This window comes from Mesoplodon bidens (genome assembly GCF_964165515.1).
Source record: "Mesoplodon bidens genome assembly, chromosome: 7".
NCBI lineage: Eukaryota > Metazoa > Chordata > Mammalia > Artiodactyla > Ziphiidae > Mesoplodon > Mesoplodon bidens.
The window spans coordinates 111,494,582-111,519,278 of NC_138164.1; the positions used below are offsets into that span (position 1 = coordinate 111,494,582).

Here is a 24,697-nt window from a genome sequence, read left to right on the forward strand (position 1 = left end):
GAGTCCGCCTGCCGATGCAGGGGATACGGGTTCGTGCCCCGGTCTGGGAGGATCCCATATGCCGCGGAGCGGCTGGGCCCGTGAGCCGTGGCCGCTGGGCCTGCGCGTCCGGAGCCTGTGCTCCGCAACGGGAGGGGCCACAACAGTGAGAGGCCCGCATACCGCAAAAAGAAAAAAAAAAAAAAAAAAAAAAAAAATTAACATCCAACAAAACAAGGAATTACAGACTGTTCTTCAAATAAAATGCATTAAGAAAAAAATATTAGTGTCTCAGGAGAAAAACTATTTGAACTATGAATCTTGCTCTCGCATCTAAAACTGCACATCGCAGACACCTGAGAATTCTAAACTGAGATAACATCTAGCATAGACTCCAGCGAAGGAAGCATTCAAGCAGTATTTTGTTTTCCAAATAAGCTATCACAAATGTATTCATCACATTTCAGTAAAATTTTAAGCCACAATATTTCACCGAGGCTTATTTATTAGGTGCTGTGTACACATGTGCTACGGTGGAAAATATAAGTTAGAAGACATGGCTACTGTTCTTGAAGGTAAAATTTTGCTGGGACCGAAAGACATATTCATGCATCGAACAGATAAGCAAGGCATCAATATGCAAATGCATGTTCATGTGGTACAAACAACACTGCTGCAGCACTTTAAAGTATGGAAATTATAACTAAGGTGTAAGGAAATTATAACTAAGGTGTAAGGTTTGTTTGGGAAGGGGGCAGCTTGGGGTTGACTTTGATACGGGCAATGAGGAAAGTGGTGAATTTAGATTTCTAAAGAAAAAGCAGAATATTACTATAGGCAGGAAGGAATCAAAAGAAGGAAGGCAAAGTGAGAGAAATTCTAAGCAGAGGATCTTAAGGCTTGATTCAGAGATGACAGGAGCTGAGGGAGTCAGCTGGTGAGCAACAGTAAAGGAGAGTTCTAGAACAAGGAAGAGGGGAGACATGAGGAACAGGACAGTAATACAATTCGCTAGGCAGGATCTCCAGAGGCCTTCAGATGTGTGAGCGTGCTGACACCTCTAGGAACTTACTAGCTGCAGACTCCAGTTTCAGTAAGCTCTTACGACTACTAAGTAAACGATCTGAAGGAGTTCTAGAGACATCATGTGAAGAAACGGACAATATGCCCCGTTTCACTTCCCGTTTCAATCAGTTAGCACACCAGCCCTCACAGACAGACGAGTGGAAGTCCTTTAGACAATTCCGAATGTCTTTAACTAGGCTGTCAGACTATGGTATCAGAGAACCACTAACATAAAGATTTGCAGAACTGTGAAAGTATCCAAACTTCCATACAGTTATAATATTAAACTACTTACTTGCAGCCATCATTAAGTGATTTCGTCAAGATTGGGTTCCTCTACGAAACCCAGTCTAAATCCTTCTGGCTGCAACCCTACACCACGGGGTTATTTGCAAATGAAGGACAGATAAGACCACCAAGCAGTTGTTAGCTAAGGCACACCACTCCAGGCAATACAAAGTGATGGGAAACAGATAACCGGAGTTTTACACAGTAAACAGAAAAGCAGTAGTTCACTTTGAGCAAATACGATGAATCATCCACGATGTTAAGTGATGGACGGGGCTACAGGCTACAGACGACAGGAGCCAAGCAATCTTTACATGTTCAACGTGGGACTGACCCACGGTGACACTTGTAAAATAAATGCATGGCTCGACACATTAGAGAGCAAGAGTCAGGACGAAGTTCACCTGAAGATCTTAAGAACATGCCAGAAAATAAGTCACAGACCTGGAATGGACACCGGCTATTCCTGACAGGTTTTACGTGTGCTCTCCGCTTCCTGAAACCTCCTCCCTATCTAATAATGCCTTTCAGCTATCCTTTTGTTTACTCTTTGTTCATGATGCCAAACAATTTATATGCTAAAACCAACACAAAATAATCAACTCTTGAGTTAATAATATTCTGCCTTCCACATATCCTGTGACTTTTATTTCTGCTTTCCTGCCTTCTACTGCCTCAAACACAAACCCCCAAAACTGTCCCTTGTTGCCCACTAGGCAAGAACCTCTACTTTACTTAAAATGTAATTTACTGTCAAAACTTACTGTCACAGTTGGCTGCTATAGGCGTGAAATGACAGTGAGGCAAAGGAGGAAGAAAATGGTTCTGGGTGCAGATGGGAAGGGGAAGAGACAGTTGTTTTCGATAACCCTATAGAAGAACATCAAAATCACCTGGCTGACAGTTCCAGTCAAATCCCATTGTAACAAAAACTGCGGGGAAATAAAAATTATTTAATAACATAAGATTGTTACAACTATTAGGGCCAGAGCAAAAGGCACTGAGGACCTTAGAAAAAATTAATTTTCTATCACTGAATAGAAAAATACGCTGTCCTCTCCTTAACCACAATCACTCTAAATCTCCCAGACGAATTGCACAAAGCTATCCTTACGCCATGGCTCGTAAAGCTAGGAGAAAATTTAGATTATCTAAAAATTATCTCTTGTTCCATAAATGAGGAAAACAAGGCCCAATGAGGGCTAACTGCTGGAAGGACTGGGACTGTTACCCAGGCCTTTCTCGGCCCTGCTCTTATCTGAACCACGAGAGCCCTCTTGTGTCGCTCTGTCAGGAGAACAGGGTCTGGCTTGTATTTACCGCTGAGCGCCAGCACTGAGCTCGGCCAGAGACAGCGCTGACCGGTACCCTGACAGCGCCGTTAAAGGGGTGGAAACAAATTGACTATTTGGGGGTGGGGTGGGGTGGCCTGGGATGGCAGGGGAGGCAAGAGAAACAGGTATTCGGCATTTCCACACCAATGTCCCCCTCTTCCCTCTTAATATTTAACATTTGCAACTTTAAATAAACCAAACATTTATTTTTCTCTTTCCACACCTCTCTGATCAATGGCTGGTATATGAAATTTAAAAATATGTCATTTACAATTATTTACTACTAAAAGGGGCAGGAAAAAACATATGAATTCACACTCCCACACACCTGTTCCCCACTCTTTCCAGAGACTGACTTCCCAGGTTTTCTTGCTATTTGGTTTTTCTGTTTCCAAACCCAAGAGACCACTGTGGCAATGAAGAAAAGTTGCAGATTTGTATTAGCTGCACTACCGTGCCCTTCCATTAGCATGTACAACCAAGAGCTACTGGAGGGAGGGGAAAGAGGAGGGGGGACAGAAAAAAGGGAGCAAGGGAAGGAGGGAGGAAGAGAGAGAAAAATGCTCAAATATTTACGATATAAAATAAAACCACGAGTCAACATCGTGAACACATTTCCCCCTTGAGGAAAGATTAACTGCAAACTGACAGTTTGTAGATGCCGAGTGGAGGAGTCATGTAGGGCCACAGCTCTTCATTCCTTCTTGACCTGAAAATAAACAGCAACCAGAAACATACCTGGCTGAGTCCTGCAATCAGTGCTCAGCTAATCCCATGGAGTGACTCCTGATCTTTGGAGGAATGATTTCTCTTAAAATTACCCTGTTATGGAGTACAAGTGGTTTTTTAAATATAGCTATTACTACGACCAAACTATTTTAAAAGGTTTGCAAAATGTTCTAAAAATCGTGTTTATGCTGACACCTCCAATTACTTAACATAAAAGAACATTTATAAAGGCTGAAACAGGTTAGTTTGTATCTTATTACTGTTTGTAATGCTCTCTACCTACCTCACAGGGTTGTTGTGAGAAAAACTGTCAGATTTTGAAAAATGCCTTGAGCTCCTCGAAGGAAAGGCGCTATATAAATGCAAAAACAAACAACAACAATAAAAAACTATTTGTATAATTTGTACTTGTAATTTCTAAACAGACTTACAATATTGGTTGTAGCAGTAATCCCTAAAACGCTGTGATATTCAAGAACTTTATGAAGCCACGGGTCGGCCCAGCATGATAACAAAGTCCAGGAAGCTAAAACGCTTTCCTTCCCACATAACATCATTTTACCCTTGATTATATTAAGTTAGAAGGTTGAAAAATTTCTTTATGCTTTCTAGTCAAGCACTGGATTTTCAAGAGGCATTTAAAGTGATTTATAAATTCATATTCAACGGTGGATACGAATAATCAAATATATAAGGAAAATAAAAATTAGACGGTTACAGTAGTGGAAGGATGAGTAAGGACTACACAGGCTGAAGTCTGTGCCCTGAGAGGACTCTTCCCATTTCTTTACAATGTGATGTCCCCCAACTCCTCAGGATACCACGAAATCGCTGGTCACGCAGCCTGAACGAGGGCGCATTACTGAAAGCATCCATTCCTGCTTCGCTACATTCATCTCTCCACTAGCTTTTTAAAAAAAATTAGAGGTATTACTAACAACTCTATTCTCTGGTTAAAAGGAAGAATTTAAGTTTCATAACTGACAAAAGTCAACTAAATTGAAACATTTCCCAATAAATTGAAATTACTCTTTTGTTTATGCTTTTTCTAGGCATTCATGCCACAACTCTGACTGCCTTCTTAGTAAATACAGGGATATGTTAAGAGTAAAAACATAAGCAATTCATAATATAGCCAAATAATTAAATATCTACTGTTTCTGAACAGTATTCCTGAAGGTACAACTGAAATAAGTAGAAAGGAGGAGGAGGGCATAAAAAAAAGAGAAACTAAGTTCAAATCACAGAGGTATAAACGTGAGAACAAAGAGACCACTTGGGGCCTCCCTGGTGGCGCAGTGGTTGAGAGTCCGCCTGCCGATGCAGGGGATACGGGTTCGTGCCCCGGTCTGGGAGGATCCCATATGCCGCGGAGCGGCTGGGCCCGTGAGCCATGGCCGCTGGGCCTGCGCGTCCGGAGCCTGTGCTCCGCAACGGGAGAGGCCACAACAGTGAGAGGCCCGCATACCGCAAAAAGAAAAAAAAAAAAAAAAAAAAGAGACCACTTTTGTAAGTAACAGACGGACAGTTTGGAGAATTAAAACCCAAAGCTCCAATCACGTCCTCCAGTCACTTCTTTTGCACCCCAAAGAAAGAGAAGTCCACAAAAAGCTAATAATTTAAGAAATATTTATGGTTATTCAAATAAAGCACTATAGATTTTCCTTATTGTCTATAAAATACCTTTGAAAATGGGGTGACATTTTGGCAAATTCTTGCTCAGAAGATAAAGAACTATAAGTGATAATTTTCAAATAAATCCATTAAGATTAAATGAAAATGTATATACCTTTCATTAAGATTAACAAGCTTCATTAATAAAAATTCTGTATATTCCCCAAATGTCAGTTTACGAGAGTCTGTTAAAATACCTCTGGAATGAATGCCTCTGCTGAAAGGCGGAGAGCACACCTTGCTTTGACACAGCAACGTCAACTGCTCAACCGCACTGGCCTAAGTGCAGACACTGTTACAAAGCCAACGTAGTCTAACCAGGGAGCAGTAGTATTATCTACACCATGAACGGCTATTTTAGGAAGTGTTTGAGTAGCATTAAATGTTGCACTGGAAAATATGAATTTAGAGGTACTTGGATATGGTAAGGTCTTAAGTTTTAACAATATCTGTGTGGTAAACCTAAACTTGACACTTTAGGATTACATGTTTTAAAGTGAGCCCTAGAAAACGACTGATAAGGAACTTTCTATCCATTTATCACATCGGGACAAAGCTCAGTAGGCTAGACGGTTTAGGACCTTGCTTCCCAACTGTAACTGGGAGCATGTTAGAAATGGAGACTCTCAGGCCCCACCTCACAGTTATCGCATCAGAACCTGCATCTTAACAAGATTCCCCAAGTGACTCATATGTAAACTAATTAAAAGAAGCAGTTGTCAAGGAGGACTTTTTACAAAACATGAGTTATTTTCTGTCGCAGAACCCAGTAACAGGTAACTCTTCATCCTCTGGAACAGTCAAAGCATGGGGGCTTCTGAATACATGGAGTTCTTTCCCAAGCCGCTACAACTTTTGTTGTAATTCTGATGGAAAAGTTTTTAAAATGGTTTATTTGCTTCCACGTTTCAGTATACAAGGCATAACGAACTGAATCTGTTTCAATGATGACTCCAGGCCATAATTATGGGCCTTTGTGTAATATTCTGTATGCCACTAGACTGTTCTGTGAAACAGTGAATCACATGTCTTACCTCGGAAAAAAAAAAGGCTAACAGGTGAGTTAAATACTATTGGATAGTAGGAGAATGAGCCCTGGTCTCTTGGGTTCACTGGGAAATAGGGGATGTGGGCTTAAAATAATGCAAACTAGATTTTGTGTGTGTGTGTGTGTTACGCGGGCCTCTCACTGCTGTGGCCTCTCCCGTTGCGGAGCACAGGCTCCAGACGCGCAGGCTCAGCGACCATGGCTCAGGGGCCCAGCCGCTCCGCGGCATGTGGGATCTTCCCGGACCGGGGCACGAACCCGCGTCCCCTGCATCGGCAGGTGGACTCTCAACCACTGCGCCACCAGGGACGCCCACAAACTAGATTTTTAGTTGGACACTAGGGCATGCAATTCTGCTGATTCTCCAGAGAACAGCCATCCATCTGCCTATGTAGAAAATTTAAGTCTGTGCCCCTCTGACGGCAGGGAACTATTGAAACAATCTCCCAAGTCCATTCCAACTTTCATTTCGTTTTCGTAAGTGAAGATATACGATGACAGGAAAGTACACGGAAATACCAAAGGCACGTTTTAACCTGAAGTACTTCTCTTGGGATTCAGAATATAATTGATAAATGAATTATCTTGTTTTAATTCTAGCAAGGGACAGAATTAAAATAGGAAAAAACGGACACACGATTTTCCTCTAATCCCCTGCCCCCAGTTAATTACTGGTGACTACCCCCCTGGTGATCAAGTCCCTCTAGGGCAGTCACTGACACTGCAGCTATGGTAAGAGTGAACAGTGGTCCAGAACTTGTTCCACATTCTAAATCCCTGATGTTAGGCTTTTCTATCACTCGAAAGCCTTTGCCATGGAAGTTAAGAGGTAACAAAAAGTTGTAAAGTTCTGATTTAGTGCTTGCTGGCAGTTAATGATGAAATTATCTAAAGGCCTTTTTGGGAGCGAGATGATGTTTAAGAGAATTAGAATAAAGAACTTTAAAGGGTGACAGATTTCAAGAGCTATGTAGTATTTTATACAGATGGCATTTGATACTCAGTAAAGTGGTTACACATCTATGTTCTTACCTGCATACTGAATATAAGCACATGTCTTTAAAAATATTCACTCTAACTTATAATGACTAGCCGAGTCTCAAAGATAAAACATAATGGCAAAAATGGGACAGGGAGGGTGGGAGGGAGGGAGATGCAAGAGGGAAGAGATATGGGAACATATGTATATGTATAGCTGATTCACTTTGTTATAAAGCAGAAACTAACACACCATTGTAAAGCAATTATATTCCAATAAAGATGCTAAAAAAAACCATAATGGCAAAATTCCCTATATACAGTGGAAAGTATTTGAAAGAATAAGTTTGTAATAAAATCATGAAAAAAACTGATGCAACCTTATTTAGGTAGAAAAAAATCATACACATTTTCAAGGTTTTACAGGATGCATATATTTCTTTCAGCTAATTCTCATCAACATTTAAAAGAGAATATGGAGATGTCTCTCCAACTTTGTATTTTAATAGAAGTATCCCAAGATAAAATAAGAACATGGAATTAAAACTGACAACTCATGGAAGCTTATGTTGCTTTTCTTGACTCACACATGGAAAATCCTCCTGCAGCGAAACCTTTCCTTTAACGTCATTTTAAATTCTGACTGAAAGTAAAATTAGCCGTCTATTTTCTTAAGTTCAACGATATCATCTGTTCCACTCAGGATAAAGACTTAAAATTACCTAGTATTCATTTTGTGTGTTTGAAAACCTAAATAGGGATCAAGAACCAAACTGGTTGCTAAGTCATCATTTTCACAGAGTTCCTTGGCAGACATTCCAGAAGATGGTACATATCGACTCTGTCCTTCAAATCCTGAATTACCATTACCTGTGAGAAGAAAAAAGAAGAAAAATTAACTCGCACTGAGTACTACTTAAATCCACCTTAAAAACCTTTAGCTTCACTGCCCATTCAAGTTAGTAATTAAGAATTGAAATTGCTTATTTCTATCAGTTTTACTAATTAAGAATGGAGTACCCTTTGCAAAAACAGAAAACCAAATGCAGTAAATTAACCCAATTACTGAGAGCATTTTTGTTAGATAATATTATCACGTTTCCCAAGAACAGGGTCTGGATAGTTGTGAGACTCTGGCTCAGATGCCTTACTTGCCTCTCCAAGGAAGATTTGAGACACAGGAGATGGGCAGATGCTCATCACAGTAGCAAGACAGCACAAAGGGCCACTACAGACAGGGCTGGCATGAGAAGGAAACAAGAGGAACACAAGACACCCTCTGCAGTAAGTGCCAGAAGGCTAAATCTCAAGAACCAAAATGGAGTCTCAAGGCGTTACCTTCAACTTCCTGCTTGTGGGCAGATGTGTGATTATCATCCCCACTTTGCTGGAAACTCAGGCCCAGAGGTTAAGAATCCTGCCTGTGATTACAAAGCTGGGTAGGAGAAGAGGGGAAAGAAGTAGAGAGAGACTGATAGGCCTATTTCTAACACCTGTTTGAAACAGATTTTGAAGGAATGGATAAAAATAGGGAAGTGACTGAAAAAGATAACTGAAGTAACTGGGTTTAACTATGGAAGAAGAACAATGTAAAGAGAGGAAAGGAAGGCCAAATTTGTATGGATGAAGTTTCATCAGTGCTGATTCACGTTTGATGCATACGTCACTGAGGGTCTTCATGGAGTCAGCACATGCAATTACAGAGGATTCCAGCAGTATATAACTTTAAGCCTCTCAATATTAAGAGGTGGAAGAATGAGTGACAAAGTGAGACGTCTAACCTTTTCACCCACTGTTCCAATAAATAAATAAACACGTACATGTGAGACCCTGCCAAAGGGTCAGTATATGATTTTGAATCAAATTATTTGCACGTAGGTATGTATAAAACTATCAAAGTTACATTTTCTACAACAGCTTTATTAACATTTAATTCACATACCGTACAGTTCACCCATTTAAAGTGTACAATTCAATGGTTTTAAGTATATTCACAGAATTGTGTAACCAGCACCACAATCAATTCTGGCACATTTTCATCATCCCCAAAAGAAACCCCATACCTACTGGAAGTTACTATCCATTTCTCCCTCCCCCACAGACCCTGGCAACCACTAATCTACTCTGTTTCTAGGCATTTGCCTAGTCTGAAAATTTCATATAGATGGAATCATGTGTTTTTTTGTGACTGGCTTCTTTCGATTAGCATGTTTTCAAGGTTCATCCACGTTGTATCATGCAGCAGTACTTCATTCCTTATTATGGCCAAATAATATTCCACTGTGTGGGTTGACCACATTTGGCTGCACCATTTTATGTTCCCAAAAAACAGTGTATGTAAATTCTCCACATCATCACCAGCACTTGTTACTATTTGTCCTTTTGATTTCAGACATCCTAGTGATTGTGAAGTGGTGGTTTTGATTTGATTTTCTCTGATGACTAATGATTTTGAGCATCTTTTCATGTACTGGCCATTTGTCTATCTCTGTCTGTCTATTCAGATCCCTTCCTTGCGCATTTAAAATTTGGAGGTTTTTTTTTTTTTGCAGTACGCAGGCCTCTCACTGTTGTGGCCTCTCCCGTTGCGGAGCACAAGCTCCGGACGCGCAGGCTCAGTGGCTATGGCTCACGGGCCCAGCCGCTCCACGGCATGTGGGATCTTCCCGGACTGGGGCACGAACCCGTGTCCCCTGCATCGGCAGGTGGACTCTCAACCACTGCGCCACCAGGGAAGCCCTGGAGTTTGTCTTTTATTATTGACTTGTAAGAGTTCTTTATTCTGGATACTAGTCCTTTATCAGATATGCGATTTGAAAATATTTTCTCCTGTTCTGTAAGCTGTTTTTCCACGTTCTTGATGGTATCCCTTAAAGTTTGCAACTTTGGTAAATTTCATGTTACTTTTTTTTTTCTTTTGTTCCCTGTGCTTTTAGTGTCATATCCAAGAAAGCACTGCCTACTCCAAAGTTATGAAAATTTATGCATATGTTTTCTTCTGGGGGGTTTTATAGTTTGAGCTTTTAATTTAGGTCTTTGATCCATTTTGAGTTTTTTACATAGTGTGAGGTCCGATCCAACTTCATTCTTTTGCATGTGGATATACAGTTTTGCCAACCCCAACTGTTGAAAAGACTATTCTTTCCTCAATTTTATTGGCACTTTGGTCAAAAACCAGTTGACTACAAACATGAGGGTTCTTTCTGGATTCTCAATTCTATTCCACAAATATATGTCTATCCACATGCTTGCATAAGACTGTCTTGATTACTGCAGCTTTGTAGCAAGCTTTGGAACTGAGAAGTATGAATCTTCCACATTGTTCTTTTTCAAGACTGTTTTAGCTATTCTGGATCCTCTGAATTTCCATAAGAAGTTTAGGATCAGCCTGTCAATTTCTGCCAAGAAGCCAGTTGAGATTTTATAGGGACTACATTCAATCTTCAGGTCGTTTGGGGAGTATTACCATCTTAACAGTATTAAGTCGTCTAATCAATGAACATGAGATGTCTTTCCATTTATTTTTCTTTCCATTTACGTACTTATTTATTTATTTATTTTTGGCTGTGTTGGGTCTCCGTTACTGCACACGGGCTTTCTCTAGCTGCGGCGAGCAGGTGCTACTCTTGGTTGCGGTGCGCGGGCTTCTCATTGCGGTGGCTTCTATTGTCACGGAGCACAGGCTCTAGGCACGTGGGCTTCAGTAGTTGTGGCTCACGGGCTCAGTTGCTCCGCAGCATGTGCGATCTTCCCAGACCAGGGCTCGAACCCATGTCCCCTGCATTGGCAGACAGATTCTTAACCACTGTGCCACCAGGGAAGCCTTTTCCATTTGTTTAGATCTTCTTTTAATTTCTTTCAACAATGTTTTATCATTTCCAGAGTATAAGTTTTACACTTTGTTAAATTTATTGCTAAATATTTTTTCTTTTTGATGCCCTGTAAATGAAATTGTTAATTTCATTTTTGGATTGTTTACTGAAAGTGCATAGAAATACAATTGATTTTTGTATAATTATCTTGTATCCTCCAACCTTACTGAACTCATTTATTCTAATATTTTAGTGGATTCCTTAGGATTTTCTATATACACAATCATGTCACCAGCAAATATTGTATTACTACTTCTTTTCCAATTTGGATGCCTCTAAGTTCATTTTCTCACCTAATGGTTGTAATCAGAACTTCTAGTACAATGCTGAATAGAAGTGGTGAGAACAAATATAGTTCTGCCTTGTTCGTGATCTTAGAGGAAACCATTCACCATTAAATATGACATTAAGCTTTATCAGGTTGAAGAATTCCCTTCTGTTCCTAGTTTGCTGTTTTTATCCTGAAAGGGTGTTGGATTTTGTCAAGTGCTTTTTCTGCATCTATTAGGATGACAGTATGGTTTTTGTCCTTGATTCTATTCATATGGTATTACATCAATTGATTCTCAGATATTAAACCAACCTTGCATTCCTGGGATAAATCCCACTTGGGCATGCTATGGAATTCTTTTCATCTGTTGCTGGATTTGGTTGGCTAGTATTTTATTGAGGAGTTTTGCATCTATATTTATTAGAGATATTGGTCTATAGGTCTTCTTTTCTTATGATGTCTTTGGTTTTGGTAGCAGGATAATACTGGCCTTCTCTTTGTAGGTAGTGTTTTTTGTTTTTGTTTTGTTTTTGAAATTACTAATTCAATCTTTTTTACTTGCTATAGATTTATTCAGATTTTGTATAAGTAAGATTTCTTATTAAATTGGTTTCAGTAATTTATTACTTTCTAGAAATTTGTTCACTTAATCTAAGTTACTTAACTTCTTGGTATACAGTTGTTCATAGTATTCTGTTACAATCCTAAGGCAGTAGTAATGTCCCCTTTCGATGTTGATTCTTGAGTTTTTTCCTAATCATTGTTGCTTAAGGGTTTGCCAATTCTTGTTGATCTTTTCAAACAACCAACTTTTTAGCTTTGCTGATTTTCTCTATTCTCTACTCTCTATTTTGTTAATTTCTATTGTTATTTCCTTCTTTCTGCTTGCTTTGGGTTTAGTTTTGCTCTTTCTGGCGTTTTAAGGTGAAAGGTTATTGATTGAGATCTTTTTTTTTTTTATAAGTTTATTTATTTTTGGGTGTGTTGGGTCTTCGTTTCTGTGCGAGGGCTTTCTCCAGTTGCATCAAGTGGGGGCCACTCTTCATCGCGGTGCGTGGGCCTCTCACTGGCGCGGCCTCTGTTGTTGCGGAGCACAGGCTCCAGACGCGCAGGCTCAGTAGTTGTGGCTCACTGGCCTAGTTGCTCCGTGGCATGTGGGATCTTCCTAGACTAGGGCTCGAACCCATGTCCCCTGCATTGGCAGGCAGATTCTCAACTGCTGCACCACCAGGGGAGCCCCTTTCTTCTTTTTTTAGTGTTCACAACTGTAATTTCCCTCTAGGCATTGCTTTAGCTGCATCCCATAAGTTTTTGGTATGTTGTATCTTCATTTTCAATCATCTCAACGTATTTTCTCATTTCTCTTGATTTTGTCTTTAATCCACTGGTTATTTAGGAGTGGGTTAATTTCCACATATTTGTGCTTCCCAAATTTCTGTTATTCATTTCTAATTTTACTCCATTGTGGTCAGAACATATATTGTATGATTTCAATCCTTTTACATTGATTGAGGGGCTTAAAGTATGGCCTAGTCTATGGTCCATTCTGAATAATGTTTCATGGCACTTTAAAAGAATGTGTATTCTGCTGCTGTTGGGTGGAGTGTTCTATAGATGTCTGTTAGGAAGAGTTGGTATAGGACTATTTGAGTCTTCTTTCCTTCTTGATTTTCTGCTTAGCTGTTCTATCCATTATTGGAAGTGGGGAACTGAAGTCTCCAAATTATTGTTGAATTATCTATTTCTCCCTTCAATTTTGTGAGTTTCTGCTTCATGTATTCTGTGGCTCGGATGGTAGGTGAAGTCGTTGCAGTTTATCTAAGTGATGCAATGCTTTGTTTCTCTTCATCATTGGCTCTATTTTTGCACCATTCGTGCCCAATAACATTCAGTGTGATGCTGTTCATCTTCACACTCTCTGGGTTTTTCCAACCCATCCCTCCAAATCTGTCTACACTTGGCAAAGTGTAGCTCATGTAACGGTCATTTTCTAAATTCTTATGTACCTCCAACAACCAAACTAATTAAGACCTTTTTGCACTGATGCCCAAAAAGGAGGCCAACAGCAATTTGAAAAAAAAAAAAAAAAAAAAAGATTTAAGAGATGCCTAATTTACTGACCAGAGCCAATACCACTGCCATAATCACTACATTTCTCAGTTCCTTCAGCTTCCCACCACATGCTAAGGGGGTGAGGAGGTGTCCAGGTAGAGGCAAACCCATTAGTCTTGGGCTCTCTCCTTACCCCTCTCCCAAGCAGGAATATCTGTCTGGTTTTTTTAAACAGAAACAGTGTCCTGATCTGATATGGAAAAGTTAAGGGCAGCCTGGGCCCAGTGAAGAGCATAAACCCATAAAAGGTAAGAAGGAAATGAAATCAGAACTGGTGCACTCTATCTGAAACTGTAGCAAACCCCAGGCTCATCAATCCAAATCTACTGGAAGTAGGCCAATTCCAACACAAACTAAGGCTATTTAGTTGTGGCTAAATTAACCTTAGGAGAAGAAGAAATATAAACAGCTGTCTGGGACTTCCCAGGCGGTCCAGTGGTTAGGACTCCACGCTCTCACCACCAAGGGAGTGGGTTCAATCCCTGGTCAGGGAACTAAGATCCCGCAAGCCGCATGGCACAGACAAAGAAAGAAAGAAAGGAAGGAAGGAAGGAAGGAAGGAAGGAAGGAAGGAAAACTTGTCCTTAACATGGCCATCTAATTTTGGACAGTATTTATATAGCTGCCTACTTAGCTTTACACTTATCCTGGGGCATTTTACTACTCTTAAGAGAACTATGAAACATGTATCAAATCTACACTTTATTGAACTCTCAGTAAGTAGCCTCATTTTCACCAAGAGATATAGAGGTAAAAAAGTAACTCATTATCAATACTTCTTCTCTGTTAGGATAAACTGTTCACCCTATATAAATAGAAGAAATGGTGACAATTTGAAAAGCTGCCCTAACTTCCACTTATCATGTAAATTAGGGTTGACTTTATCATTCATATTACTCTATATAACTTTAAAAAAAAATACATACTTAAACTTACATCAAATATAAAAAAACACAGTTTGAACTTAAAAGAAATTTAATAGCAGTACTTTAATATTTTTAATAGAACAAATAACCATTCAGTTATAAATTCTACAAAATATAAAGTTATGCATATAAAAACATTATATTAAGAATTAAACTTGAGTTGTATACAATGTTTGATGGGAACAAAAGTTGATATAACTTTGAAAGAGTAAAAAAACTATACTGTTAACTGTGAGAACATAAAAAAATTGTTTTGAAAACAGCAGAGAACAGAACACACATTACAAAGTGGAAAGAATTACTGCCCCATATCACCATCAAAAGAGTGACAGTTGAAGTGTGTACATACATCTGCTTGACCTCCTCTCGGCTGCGTTCTTGCCAGCCTTCACGGTGTCCTTTCCCGTGTGCTGTAATTTTGATTGATTCTGCTGATGGTCATTAGACAACTTGCCTCCATTTCTCCTGCCATTCACCACCATGTTCTTGGATTCTCCCAACCACTTCATACCCACAGACAGCCTGACCCAGGTGCATTTAGTCACTCTCTTCAAATAGCTTAGAGAATAATTTCAATGTTCTCTCCTAACAGAAACAAAACATGAAAAAACAAAACAAAATGGGGAGGTAAATACATAAAAGATCATGCTACACAGACCCCTGAGAAATTTTCAGAGTATTCAAAGTAACTTTGCAATTAGTGTTTCCACTCCTCACAGACCACCTTGGCTCCCCCTGCATCCCGCGTCACGCTGAGGTCTACGGTGCCCCCAGACTGAGGGGGGACTCGTTCTGCCTTGCTCATTGGTTGTGCTCTGAGGAGTGATTGGTAACTAGTAAGTGCTCAATAAATATTTATCTCTTTCAGCTGCCAGTAAGAATCATCTTTGCTTCTTATTGCCTTGATACCTAGGTGTATAGCTCAATAACCTGCTCAAATTGCACGTTTTGGTAACATTCTATTAACTCTGTGAGGAAACAAGGAAGTTCTCTCTTCTCTTCTGAGGAGCTGAAGAAAAGGCATCTCAGTTAAGCTTTGTCCACAACAGCTTTGTAACATCCTTTTGTTGCTGTTAGTTTGAAGTCAGGATTCAGGATATTTAAGGGACCAACATTCGAATATCAAAGTATTGCCCATCATGAAATACCTGCCTTAGCATTCCTTTACGATAGCAACAAAAATTGAGATTATTGTATTTGCTAATATAGTGGTATCCCTCACTATCTGAATTTTAATTAGCTGAATTTGGGAAAAAAATGTCTTGGATAGTGAGAAATGTTTGTAATTTATAAGGACCTTTGGAAGTGAAGGTATAATAGATTACATTTGTTGGAATGGAATGAGAAAGGATGTCCATGAAAGCACCTCATTACGGAATTATGCTTTAGTGTAAGTCAGACTAAAAAGGCTCCAGGATAAGAAAGTGTAAAAACAGAACTTGACAGCTAAAGGAACCCTAAGATTCTAGCACAACTCTTTCAATTTGCAGATGGAGCTGAGGCAGCACGCCCAATGCCACACAATCAGCCTGCAGCCGCAGCCAGAGGAGAACCAGGCGTTGCTGCCCAAGGGCCTCTCATCTCACCACACCAGACAGAGCTCATTTTCCCTCCCTTTTTCCAAACACACAGAAAAGTACACACGATAAATTATTCTGAAGTGCTCCCAGAAATGTATACCTGGAAACGCCTTTAATGATACCCAACACAAATACAAAATATTAATTTTTACTTGACCTCCAGTCTCTTTCACGTCACAGGAATTTTGTGTGAATTCCGTGAGGTAAAATGTGGGTGAGAGCAACATGCTTAGGTAAAAACGTGAAAAACAGCTGATCCATATTAAGGATACTTTTACAATTGTTCTCAAACATGTAATTTTCTCTTGGTTCCTTCACTATTAAAATTCAATTAGTATTCAACTTTTATTGTGCCTATCTTTTGATTCTTCTTGTAGGCTTCACTAAACCCAGGAAAATGCTGCTACTTAAATAATAGGAACGGGCAAGTAAAATATTGATACATCAGTTCTAAGCTAAATATTTTTCAACTAATACACTTTATCAAATTAAACAGAAGACCCCCAATTGATGATCAAATATCTTATATTTATACTGAGACGACCTGTCTTTCTGATTGGCTAATTCCTTCATGTTCCAGGAAGTCTTCCTTGACCCTCACTGCCAAATCCAGGTGGACACGCCTACTATAAAACTGGGTGAGGGGGCTTCCCTGGTGGCGCAGTGGTTGAGAGTCTGCCTGCCGATGCAGGGGACGCGGGTTCGTGCCCCGATCCGGGAAGATCCCACATGCCGCGGAGCGGCTGGGCCCGTGAGCCATGGCCGCTGAGCCTGCGCGTCCGGAGCCTGTGCTCCGCAACGGGAGAGGCCACAACAGTGAGAGGCCCGCGTACCGCAAAAACAAAACAAACAAACAAAGAAAAAACTGGGTGAGGGACTTCCCTGGTGGCACAGTGGTTAAGAATCCGCCTGCCAATGCAGGGGACACGGGTTCGAGCCCTGGTCCGGGAAGATCCCACATGCCACGGAGCAACTAAGCCTGTGCGCCACAACTGCTGAGCCCGTGTGCCACAACTACTGAAGCCCGTGTGCCTAGAGCCCATGCTCCGCAACAAGAGAAGCCACCACGGGAAGCCTGGGCACCGCAGCGAAGAGTAGCCCCCGCTCGCCACAACTAGAGAAAGCCCACGTATAGCAATGAAGATCCAACACAGCCAAAAAAAAACCCTGGGTAAAAGCCCTTATGTCACCATATAGTGAAGGCCTGTCTGCCTCCTTAATGGACTGAGAGCTCCTGAGGTCAAGAACTTACTTTTCTTTTCTCTAGGACAGCACAAAGCAGATCAAAGGCACTCAACTTATGAAAGAATAAATAAATTAGGTTGTGGTCTAAACCACCTCACAGGAGCTGGCACTTCTGTATTTTTTTTAAACTGTAAATTAAAACCTGACCTCTTCAGATGCTCTTCTTCCTCAAGATGCTTGTGCTGTCACAGGCGGCTGGAGCAGCTCTGGCACAGGCAAGACATGGCAGGAATCAGCCATCACCACCACCAACCTCCCTACTACCTGCCACTATGCTTTCTGGCTCACCCCCGACTCTGCACCTCCAGAGAAAAAGAACAAGAAGGTGGTAAAGCGCTTTGGGTCCTTTAGGAAATTCATCTCAAGAACGCCCACATATAACATACAACTTACAGATAATGATGGAAGAATGTGTCTTTAAGACCCTTTGGAGTCCTGATACTTCCTCCATGATTAACACATAAAATGTAACTATACGGAACAGAAAAGAGCAATGTGGCTTTAGACAGAATTAAGAGACAAAAGAAGAGCAAGTCACTTCTCCAGAGAATGCTTAAGTCGCAACCAAGCTTCCTACTCAGAGATAAAAAGCGGAAAACCTGGGACGAGGCCCAGCAATCTGTGTTTTAATAAGCCCTCCAGGCGATTCTGACACTAGTTTTCCAGTGTCAGAACTATTGTTCTAAGTTACTTATTCATTCATTTGTTCAACTGTTAGGGCAAAGAGCAAATACCAAAATTTTAAGAAGTATGGAATAAAAATTTTTAATTTGAGGAAATTATACCTATCAACCGAAGTTTTCCCAAGAATTTGGAAAAGTTCACCAACAAATCATTTTAATAGTATACTCTAGCTACTGTGTACTAGAACACAGTGTGGAACACAGACTGAGATCCACTCTAACTTTACACATCATTTCAATTAAATGTGGGTTAATGATCCAAAATGGAGCAAATTCCTAACCCTGGGTCTCACTTATATTGCAGTCAACTGATATTATTTTGTTTGAACTTAAGGTACCATAGCATAACAAGCACTGTCAATCACAAGACGTGGCTGAATTTCACTAGTATGAACACACTGTATGTTATGTCTGGATGTATCCTAGCAGAGGCACCAATACTCTCCATTCGTCCAGATAACAACAGCTATCACTAAGGCAGAAGACTTAAGCTCACAATGAATATTTTGTAAAAGCAGTTCTAGTACAGCTATCAGAAATTGGGGGCTATTTATAAACTTTTAGTTCAAAACGAACATATACTCTACTAATCATCAGGTCACTGTTTGTTCTGCCCTCATGAGTGCAGGATCTGCTGTTGGCATGATCATCCCCGTAAGACTACGAGCTGGAAGAACACTCACATATTAAAGGTGGAGATGGAATTTCAAAAGCTAACACAAGTGGATATTTTAGTAGGAGAAACAGGAGCTGAAGACATCGGGTGGCTCCCCCAGAGCTCCCCCTCCCAACAGAGCAAGGGTGCAGTCTCTCTGGCTTGGAACCCAGCTGGCTCACATGGAAATACTACCATGGTCGTGGCTTGGTGGACGTATCCGAGCTAACTGGTCACTGACTATATCTAGAAGTTCCAATTGCCTCAAATTTATTCCAAAATCGGCAGAAAGACAATTCTCAAGAAAGGAGTTCTGGCGACTCCGTAAAGGGCCTACCTAACAGCTACAAATCTCCCTCTGATCTGATGTCCCAATATAAAACTATCATGAAAATTATTATCGACACCTACTACATCCCAGACACTATTCCAGGCACTGAGGATACAGCAAACAAGGTTTCTAACCCTCATCTGTGCCTATATTCTAATGAAGGAAGCTCTGGGAAACAACAAACTAACCAATAAATGCCAGCACCTTGGAGAAAATAAAGCCGTTTCTAAGTGGCAGGGAGTGTTTCAGGTGGAGCCAGGGCGGGACGGGGAAAAGCGGGGCAGCACTGGGGAGAGTGCACCAGGCAAAGGGCGAGTACAAAAGCCGAGGGAGAAAAGCAGCTGGTGCGTCCGAGGACCAGCACAGAGCCCAGTGTGGCTGGAGCAGAGCAAGGGGTAAGAGGGGCAGGAGGAAGGCCGGAGGGCCTCCAAGCCCCTGCTGCGACGTGGGCACTAACTCCCAGGAGAAAGCAGAGGAGTGACAGGAGTTAAGTGTTAAAGGCCCAAGCTGGCTGCTTGTCATGTGGCGAAGAGTTTGAATGCTTTTGAAAAAGCAGGTCTAATAAAGCGACTAACAATTTGGGGGGACGAGAGAGAAAGCAGTTAAGAGACCACAGCAATCAATGAGAGGGGAAATAGATGCTGGTGGCTTGCAGCAGCAAAAGCAGCGAGAAGTGGTTGGTCTCAGGACCTTTTCCGAAGTTTTGCCGACACTGTGTGAAAGAGAGAGGGCTCAGATGTGCTTGCAAGTGGAAGAATGGAATTAGCAGTTATGCAGGTGACAAAGACCACAGGCAGGTCGGGTTTTGGCAGGGGTTGGGGCGCAGGAGTTTGGTTTGGTCATGTTTGAGATACCTATTAGAGACCAAGCAGAGATGTTTAGGCAGCTGGGTCTGGAGGACAGGCCCAGGCTGGATGTATAAACTTGGAGTCAGGGGACTAATGGGATTTCAAGCCATGGGGCAAGAGGGAAATCACCTAGGAAGGGAGTAGAGATAAAAGAAGCCTAAGGACTGAGGGACACCCAAATATTTAGCGATCAAGATGAGGAAACAGCAGCTAAGGATACTGAAAGGAGCAACTAGTGAGGCAGGAGGAGAAGCAAAAGCAAACCAGGGCCCAGTGCTTCAGGAAGGAGTGACCCAGCTGGGCACAGGCTGCAGTTGCTCATAAGGCAAATCTCTGAAGAGTTGAAAGTCATGACAGATGGGCCACTGTGAGCCTCTCTCAGAAACGACAGAGAACTTCTGAAATGGACATAATGTCTCGAAACATGGGCTCATGGGGAAAGAATGAGATGGCAGAAAGGACTCTAAGGAATAATGAATAGAGTCCTAAGTTCTTGTTCTTTGTTTCAAACAAGAGAAAAAGAGTCCAAATTTCAGGTGCCAGAAAAGATATGTGTAATATTCACAGGATGGGAGATGGTGGAAATAGGTTAATTTGAGACCAGCATGCCTTGAGAGAGTTTACAAGGATCTTGTTTAAAAAAAAAAAAAAAAGTTTTTAAACGAACAGATTAATTAGTTCTCTGGCCTGGAGTAATAAATCACCTGAGTATGCTAATGAATTGAATCCCTGAGGGTTCTGTGCAAGGCTTTGCCCCCTCTATTTTTATGAGTGTTCACAAAAATGACACAACCGGGCTCTAAGGAAACGCAGCTGTGACTATGCTCCGGCATGGGCACACCTTCCTTCCACCCCCAGGGACTACCTGAAATCAACAGGAAATCAACAGGAAAGGTTTCACCGGACCAATAGGTGGGGAAGGATGCACACACTTCAGATTCTAGTATCAAATGTAAACAAAGGGGCACACAATTTATGACAATACAAAACGTACTAGAAAACTGCTAAAGTAAGAGCTGCATTTAAAGAGGAAAGTTTAATCACATTTTAATACCACGAAGGTAAAATGCACACACACACCATCATACGTTCCAAATCACCAACAGCAATGGCTGTCTTTGGGGGAATGGGATTAACATCAAAAAAAGATTTCTTCCCCAAAATGTTTACAGTGAACCTATTTATTTATAATTGGAAAAGAAACAAACAATCCACTTCCCCCAATACTTGATATTCACGTTTCTAAAGAAAGCACAGAGTTGTTTCATAGAAAAATGCGCTTGGTTTATGTAAAGTGCCCGCTCTACTCCCAGTGATGGACCCTCAACAAATGTCAACACCCTCCTATCCTCCCACTGTCCCTTTATGGACACACACAAGGATCATAAACTCTTAGTGACTTTTGAGCTCAGCTGCTCACCTCCAATTTGAGAACTCTGGTTTCAATTCTTTTTCATTAAAGCTTTTGGAAAGGAATTTTTTGTTGAATATCCTAAACACAAATCAGGATTTCAAAACATCTGTCAGAAAAATGAAAATATTGATTCTGAAAGACTACCAAGAATTTCAAAATAATTCCTGTGCCATTACCAAGAACGCCAACCAGTTTACAAGCTGAACTTGTCTGCAGATAGTTTATCTTAGAGAAATTATCCATCGACATGGAAACAATCCCCAAGTGGCTGAAAATGAAAAGATAACATATATATTTTAAAAAGCAGGCTCTAGCTTGCTAGAGGACTTTTGAAAATCTTTATTGAGAAAAAGCAGAACAAACATTTTTCAAGTGATTCAGTTACAATTTGCTAAGAAAACAATTCGATACACCAGTTAACAGTTTTATCTTTGGAGAAAAAGATTACAAGCAATTTTTTTAACTGTTACATGACATATTCTTCAAACGGTTCAACTTTTCAAAATGAACATATATTACTTTGTAATAAAAAAATAAAGGTGGATATAAGGAAAGTAAAACAGATTTCACAAAAATCCTTCTGCATCATCCATATGTATGTAAGTTAAAGCCAATTTCTAAAACTTTAAACACAGCAATTCAAAAATCAGACTTCTAGGTTGATGGGAACTGAAAAAATATCACTGAACTACTTTCACAAGTTTTCGGTATCTTTGCTTGTGGACTCGGATGCTCAAGTGTCGCAATCCCAGACTCCCAGGGGCTTTATATGTTAGATAAGCACAAGGAGGACAAACACAAATAAACAGCATAGGAATGAAAGAAAGCACTGTCCAAAGAAGAAAACAACAAACAAACACACAGCTCCGCCCCCCCCCCCCAAAAAAACAACAAAGAGCACAAGGTGGACCAGGGGCGAAAGTACGCAGATCACTATCAGTTCCAACAACACCCCACTACGTAAGTGAAACACCAATTCCCCCTGCTAGGGCCTCATGTGTGCAGCCTATCTCACATGTGAGAATTACATGCAATAGCCAACACAGAAGTACTTTGAAACTGTTAAGAACTACCATTAACAGAATTTACCTTACTTACCAAGGCCTACAAGGTCCTGCATGATCCAGCCCTGCCAGTCTCACCCCTTGCTCCAGCTAATACTCCAGACACAGCCTAGCTTACAAACCTCTAGTGTGCAAGGCATCTTCCCACCACTGGCCTTTGCACTTGGGATACTGCCAACCTGCCCATCAGTCCCCACCTCCCACTCCACCACCCAGTAGATTGTCTGGATACATGCTTGAATATTTCTCCTTCATGGTGTTTATTACAACTGTATTCACTTCTTTCTGTAATTACTTGGTGACACTTGCCTTCCCCACTGCAGTATAAACGAGCTAAGGTACACTTTCGTATCACTGGAACCTAGCACGAGGCCCAACATACCACAGGTCCATTCATGTCATACCCCCACTTTCTAGTCTCAAACGTAACTGCTACACATAAGCCCAAGTGGGTATTAGTTCTCTCCCTCAAATCTAAAATTACAAAAGGACTCTATAATATATGTACCAAAGAATTCCATGTCAGTCTTTATCAACGGTTATTCCAAATTCATCTGCAAATAACATATAGCCAAGGTTCCACGGAATCCTACAGTAATAATTCACACAATCAGACCAGTTGAAGAAGCCCTGAGAAGCCATGAGAAGCCTCTGGGATCACTATTCCATTGTAATTCTGTAATGCAGTTTGACAGGGTGATTGCCCAGTTGCCAGTTTCTTAGAAAGCTACCAGGAATCCACGATCTCACCTATCACCTTAAAACTTGCTCCTATGAACACCGTCAGAAATAAATCTCATTTAAGAATTTAGATGACCTGTCAGAGTTCAACTAGTCCTGGTGGTACGAAAGAAAAGTCTTGGGGATTTTTCTTCTCCTTAATTCAGCATTAAGCCCTTGTTGCTCTAAAACTGGAGCTGTCATGCAGATTCAGTGCTAATCGGGTATCTAGCACCAAACTCCAGAGCAAAGAATAGGTCTTTATACTTGTAAAATAATTACTAATGACGTGCTATTATTAAAAGTATCATTTCTGCTTACCTTTTCCAGCTTTTGTACAGTCAAACTCATATGCGTTTTGCTTCAGCCAATTTAACAGCTTTCTCAAGTAGCCTCAGGTGGCAAAGCCCCAATCAGACCAGCAAGAGGATGGTGCCTGAGGAGAGCAGTTTCCCACCAATGCATAATAATGTCCCACCCACCTCCTTTTAGGATAAAATGATGGCTAGAGATAGCGCCACCCATCCTGCTAAGTTGGTTGCAATAACTTCTTTAAAGGAGGCTGGAAAATGGTCCCCAAAGATATCTATCAGGTCTTAATCTGAAACCTATGAGTGTTAATTTATAAGGAAAGGGGTCTTTGGAGATATGAGTAAATTACAGATTTTGAGATGAAAGAGATTATCCAGATGGGCCCAAAATGTCATCACAAGTGCCCTTAAAAGGGAGAGGCAGAGGGAGATTTGACACCACACACACTTGAGAAGAAGAGGAAAAGAGTGGCGTGAGGTGGCCACAAGCAAAGGAATGCCACAGTCACCAGAAACTGGAAGAGGCAAAGAACAATGCTCTCTTAGAGCCTCTGGAGGGAGCCCTACCCATATCTTGATTTTGGTCCAGTGAAACTGATGGTGAACTTCCGGCCTCTAGAACCGTGAGAGAATACATGGCTGCTGTTTTAAGCCACCAAGTTTGTGGTACTTTGTTACAGCACACACAGGAAACTAATACAGAGACCATGAAAAAGCAAATCAAAGTAAAAATGCTTTCTAATTAGACTCCAGAAATACGTAAAATTCCAACATGTCACAGGAAAAGAGATTTTTAAGCACCTTTAAAAAGTTGTCTTAAATACACTTTTTAAAAAAGACATTTCCCCCTTCAACTGCACATGTGAAACACGGCTACAGAGCGAGCTATATGGATTGTGAAGATAAAGCTGGTGTCTCAATCACGTCTAGTTACTCATGCACGGATTAAGCAGTTACCCAAGATCTCCCTTAGACGTGACATACTGAACATTATTATATTTACATATATGTTTACAATAAAAAAAATGAAAATCAAAACTATTAGACTTTTTCACTTAGCAGACCATTTTAAACAGCAAAACAGCCACCGCTGGTTAAGTCTACGATCAGACGTTTGCAACACTTATACTTACTTATTCAGCCACTGAACTACAGCTGAGCATGTGATAAACTCCTCATTACAGAAAATACTGCTTCACAGTTCCTTATTTATGTACACCACACGTACACCAACACGTATCACAACAAAGGGTTTTATGTAAGCAAGATCTGTGTCTCCAATTGTCTCAGTAGGTATTTCTAAAATAAAGGTTTTAGCTGACGTGGTTGTTGAGGGGAATTCTGCCCCTAATCTCCCTAAAATCTCCTCCCCATCTCTCCGCATCTGACCCATCCGCTTACCTCGTAGGGCCTATAAGTAAAACCAAGGACGCTTCCTTTGTTAGAGTGGTCTCTGAGACCCGAACAGCGTTTTACTTTTCTATAAACAGATGCCACCTAGTGTCAAGAGTCTGTAAGTACAGCCCACGGTTCCTGAGAGGCTATGAGGCAAGTAGAACAAAGGACAATT

At 40.9% G+C, this 24,697-nt stretch overlaps 1 protein-coding gene across 7 annotated transcripts in view; it reads right to left on the bottom strand.

Annotated features, from left to right (window-relative positions):
• Window positions 1-24,697, bottom strand: part of KMT5B (lysine methyltransferase 5B) — a 54,242-nt gene that overhangs the window by 21,007 nt on the left and 8,538 nt on the right. For 6 of the 7 annotated variants that reach the window (XM_081239278.1, XM_081239279.1, XM_081239280.1 and 3 more), the window contains exons 2-4: window positions 14,626-14,861; window positions 7,818-7,965; window positions 3,679-3,747 (exon numbers count right to left, since the gene is read on the bottom strand). In XM_081239278.1, coding sequence (XP_081095404.1) covers window positions 3,679-3,747; window positions 7,818-7,965; window positions 14,626-14,785 — 377 coding nt within the window. In that variant the 5' untranslated portion in view covers window positions 14,786-14,861. The remainder of the gene's footprint in view (window positions 1-3,678; window positions 3,748-7,817; window positions 7,966-14,625; window positions 14,862-24,697) is intronic. The other variant, XM_081239281.1, reaches the window with a different exon arrangement.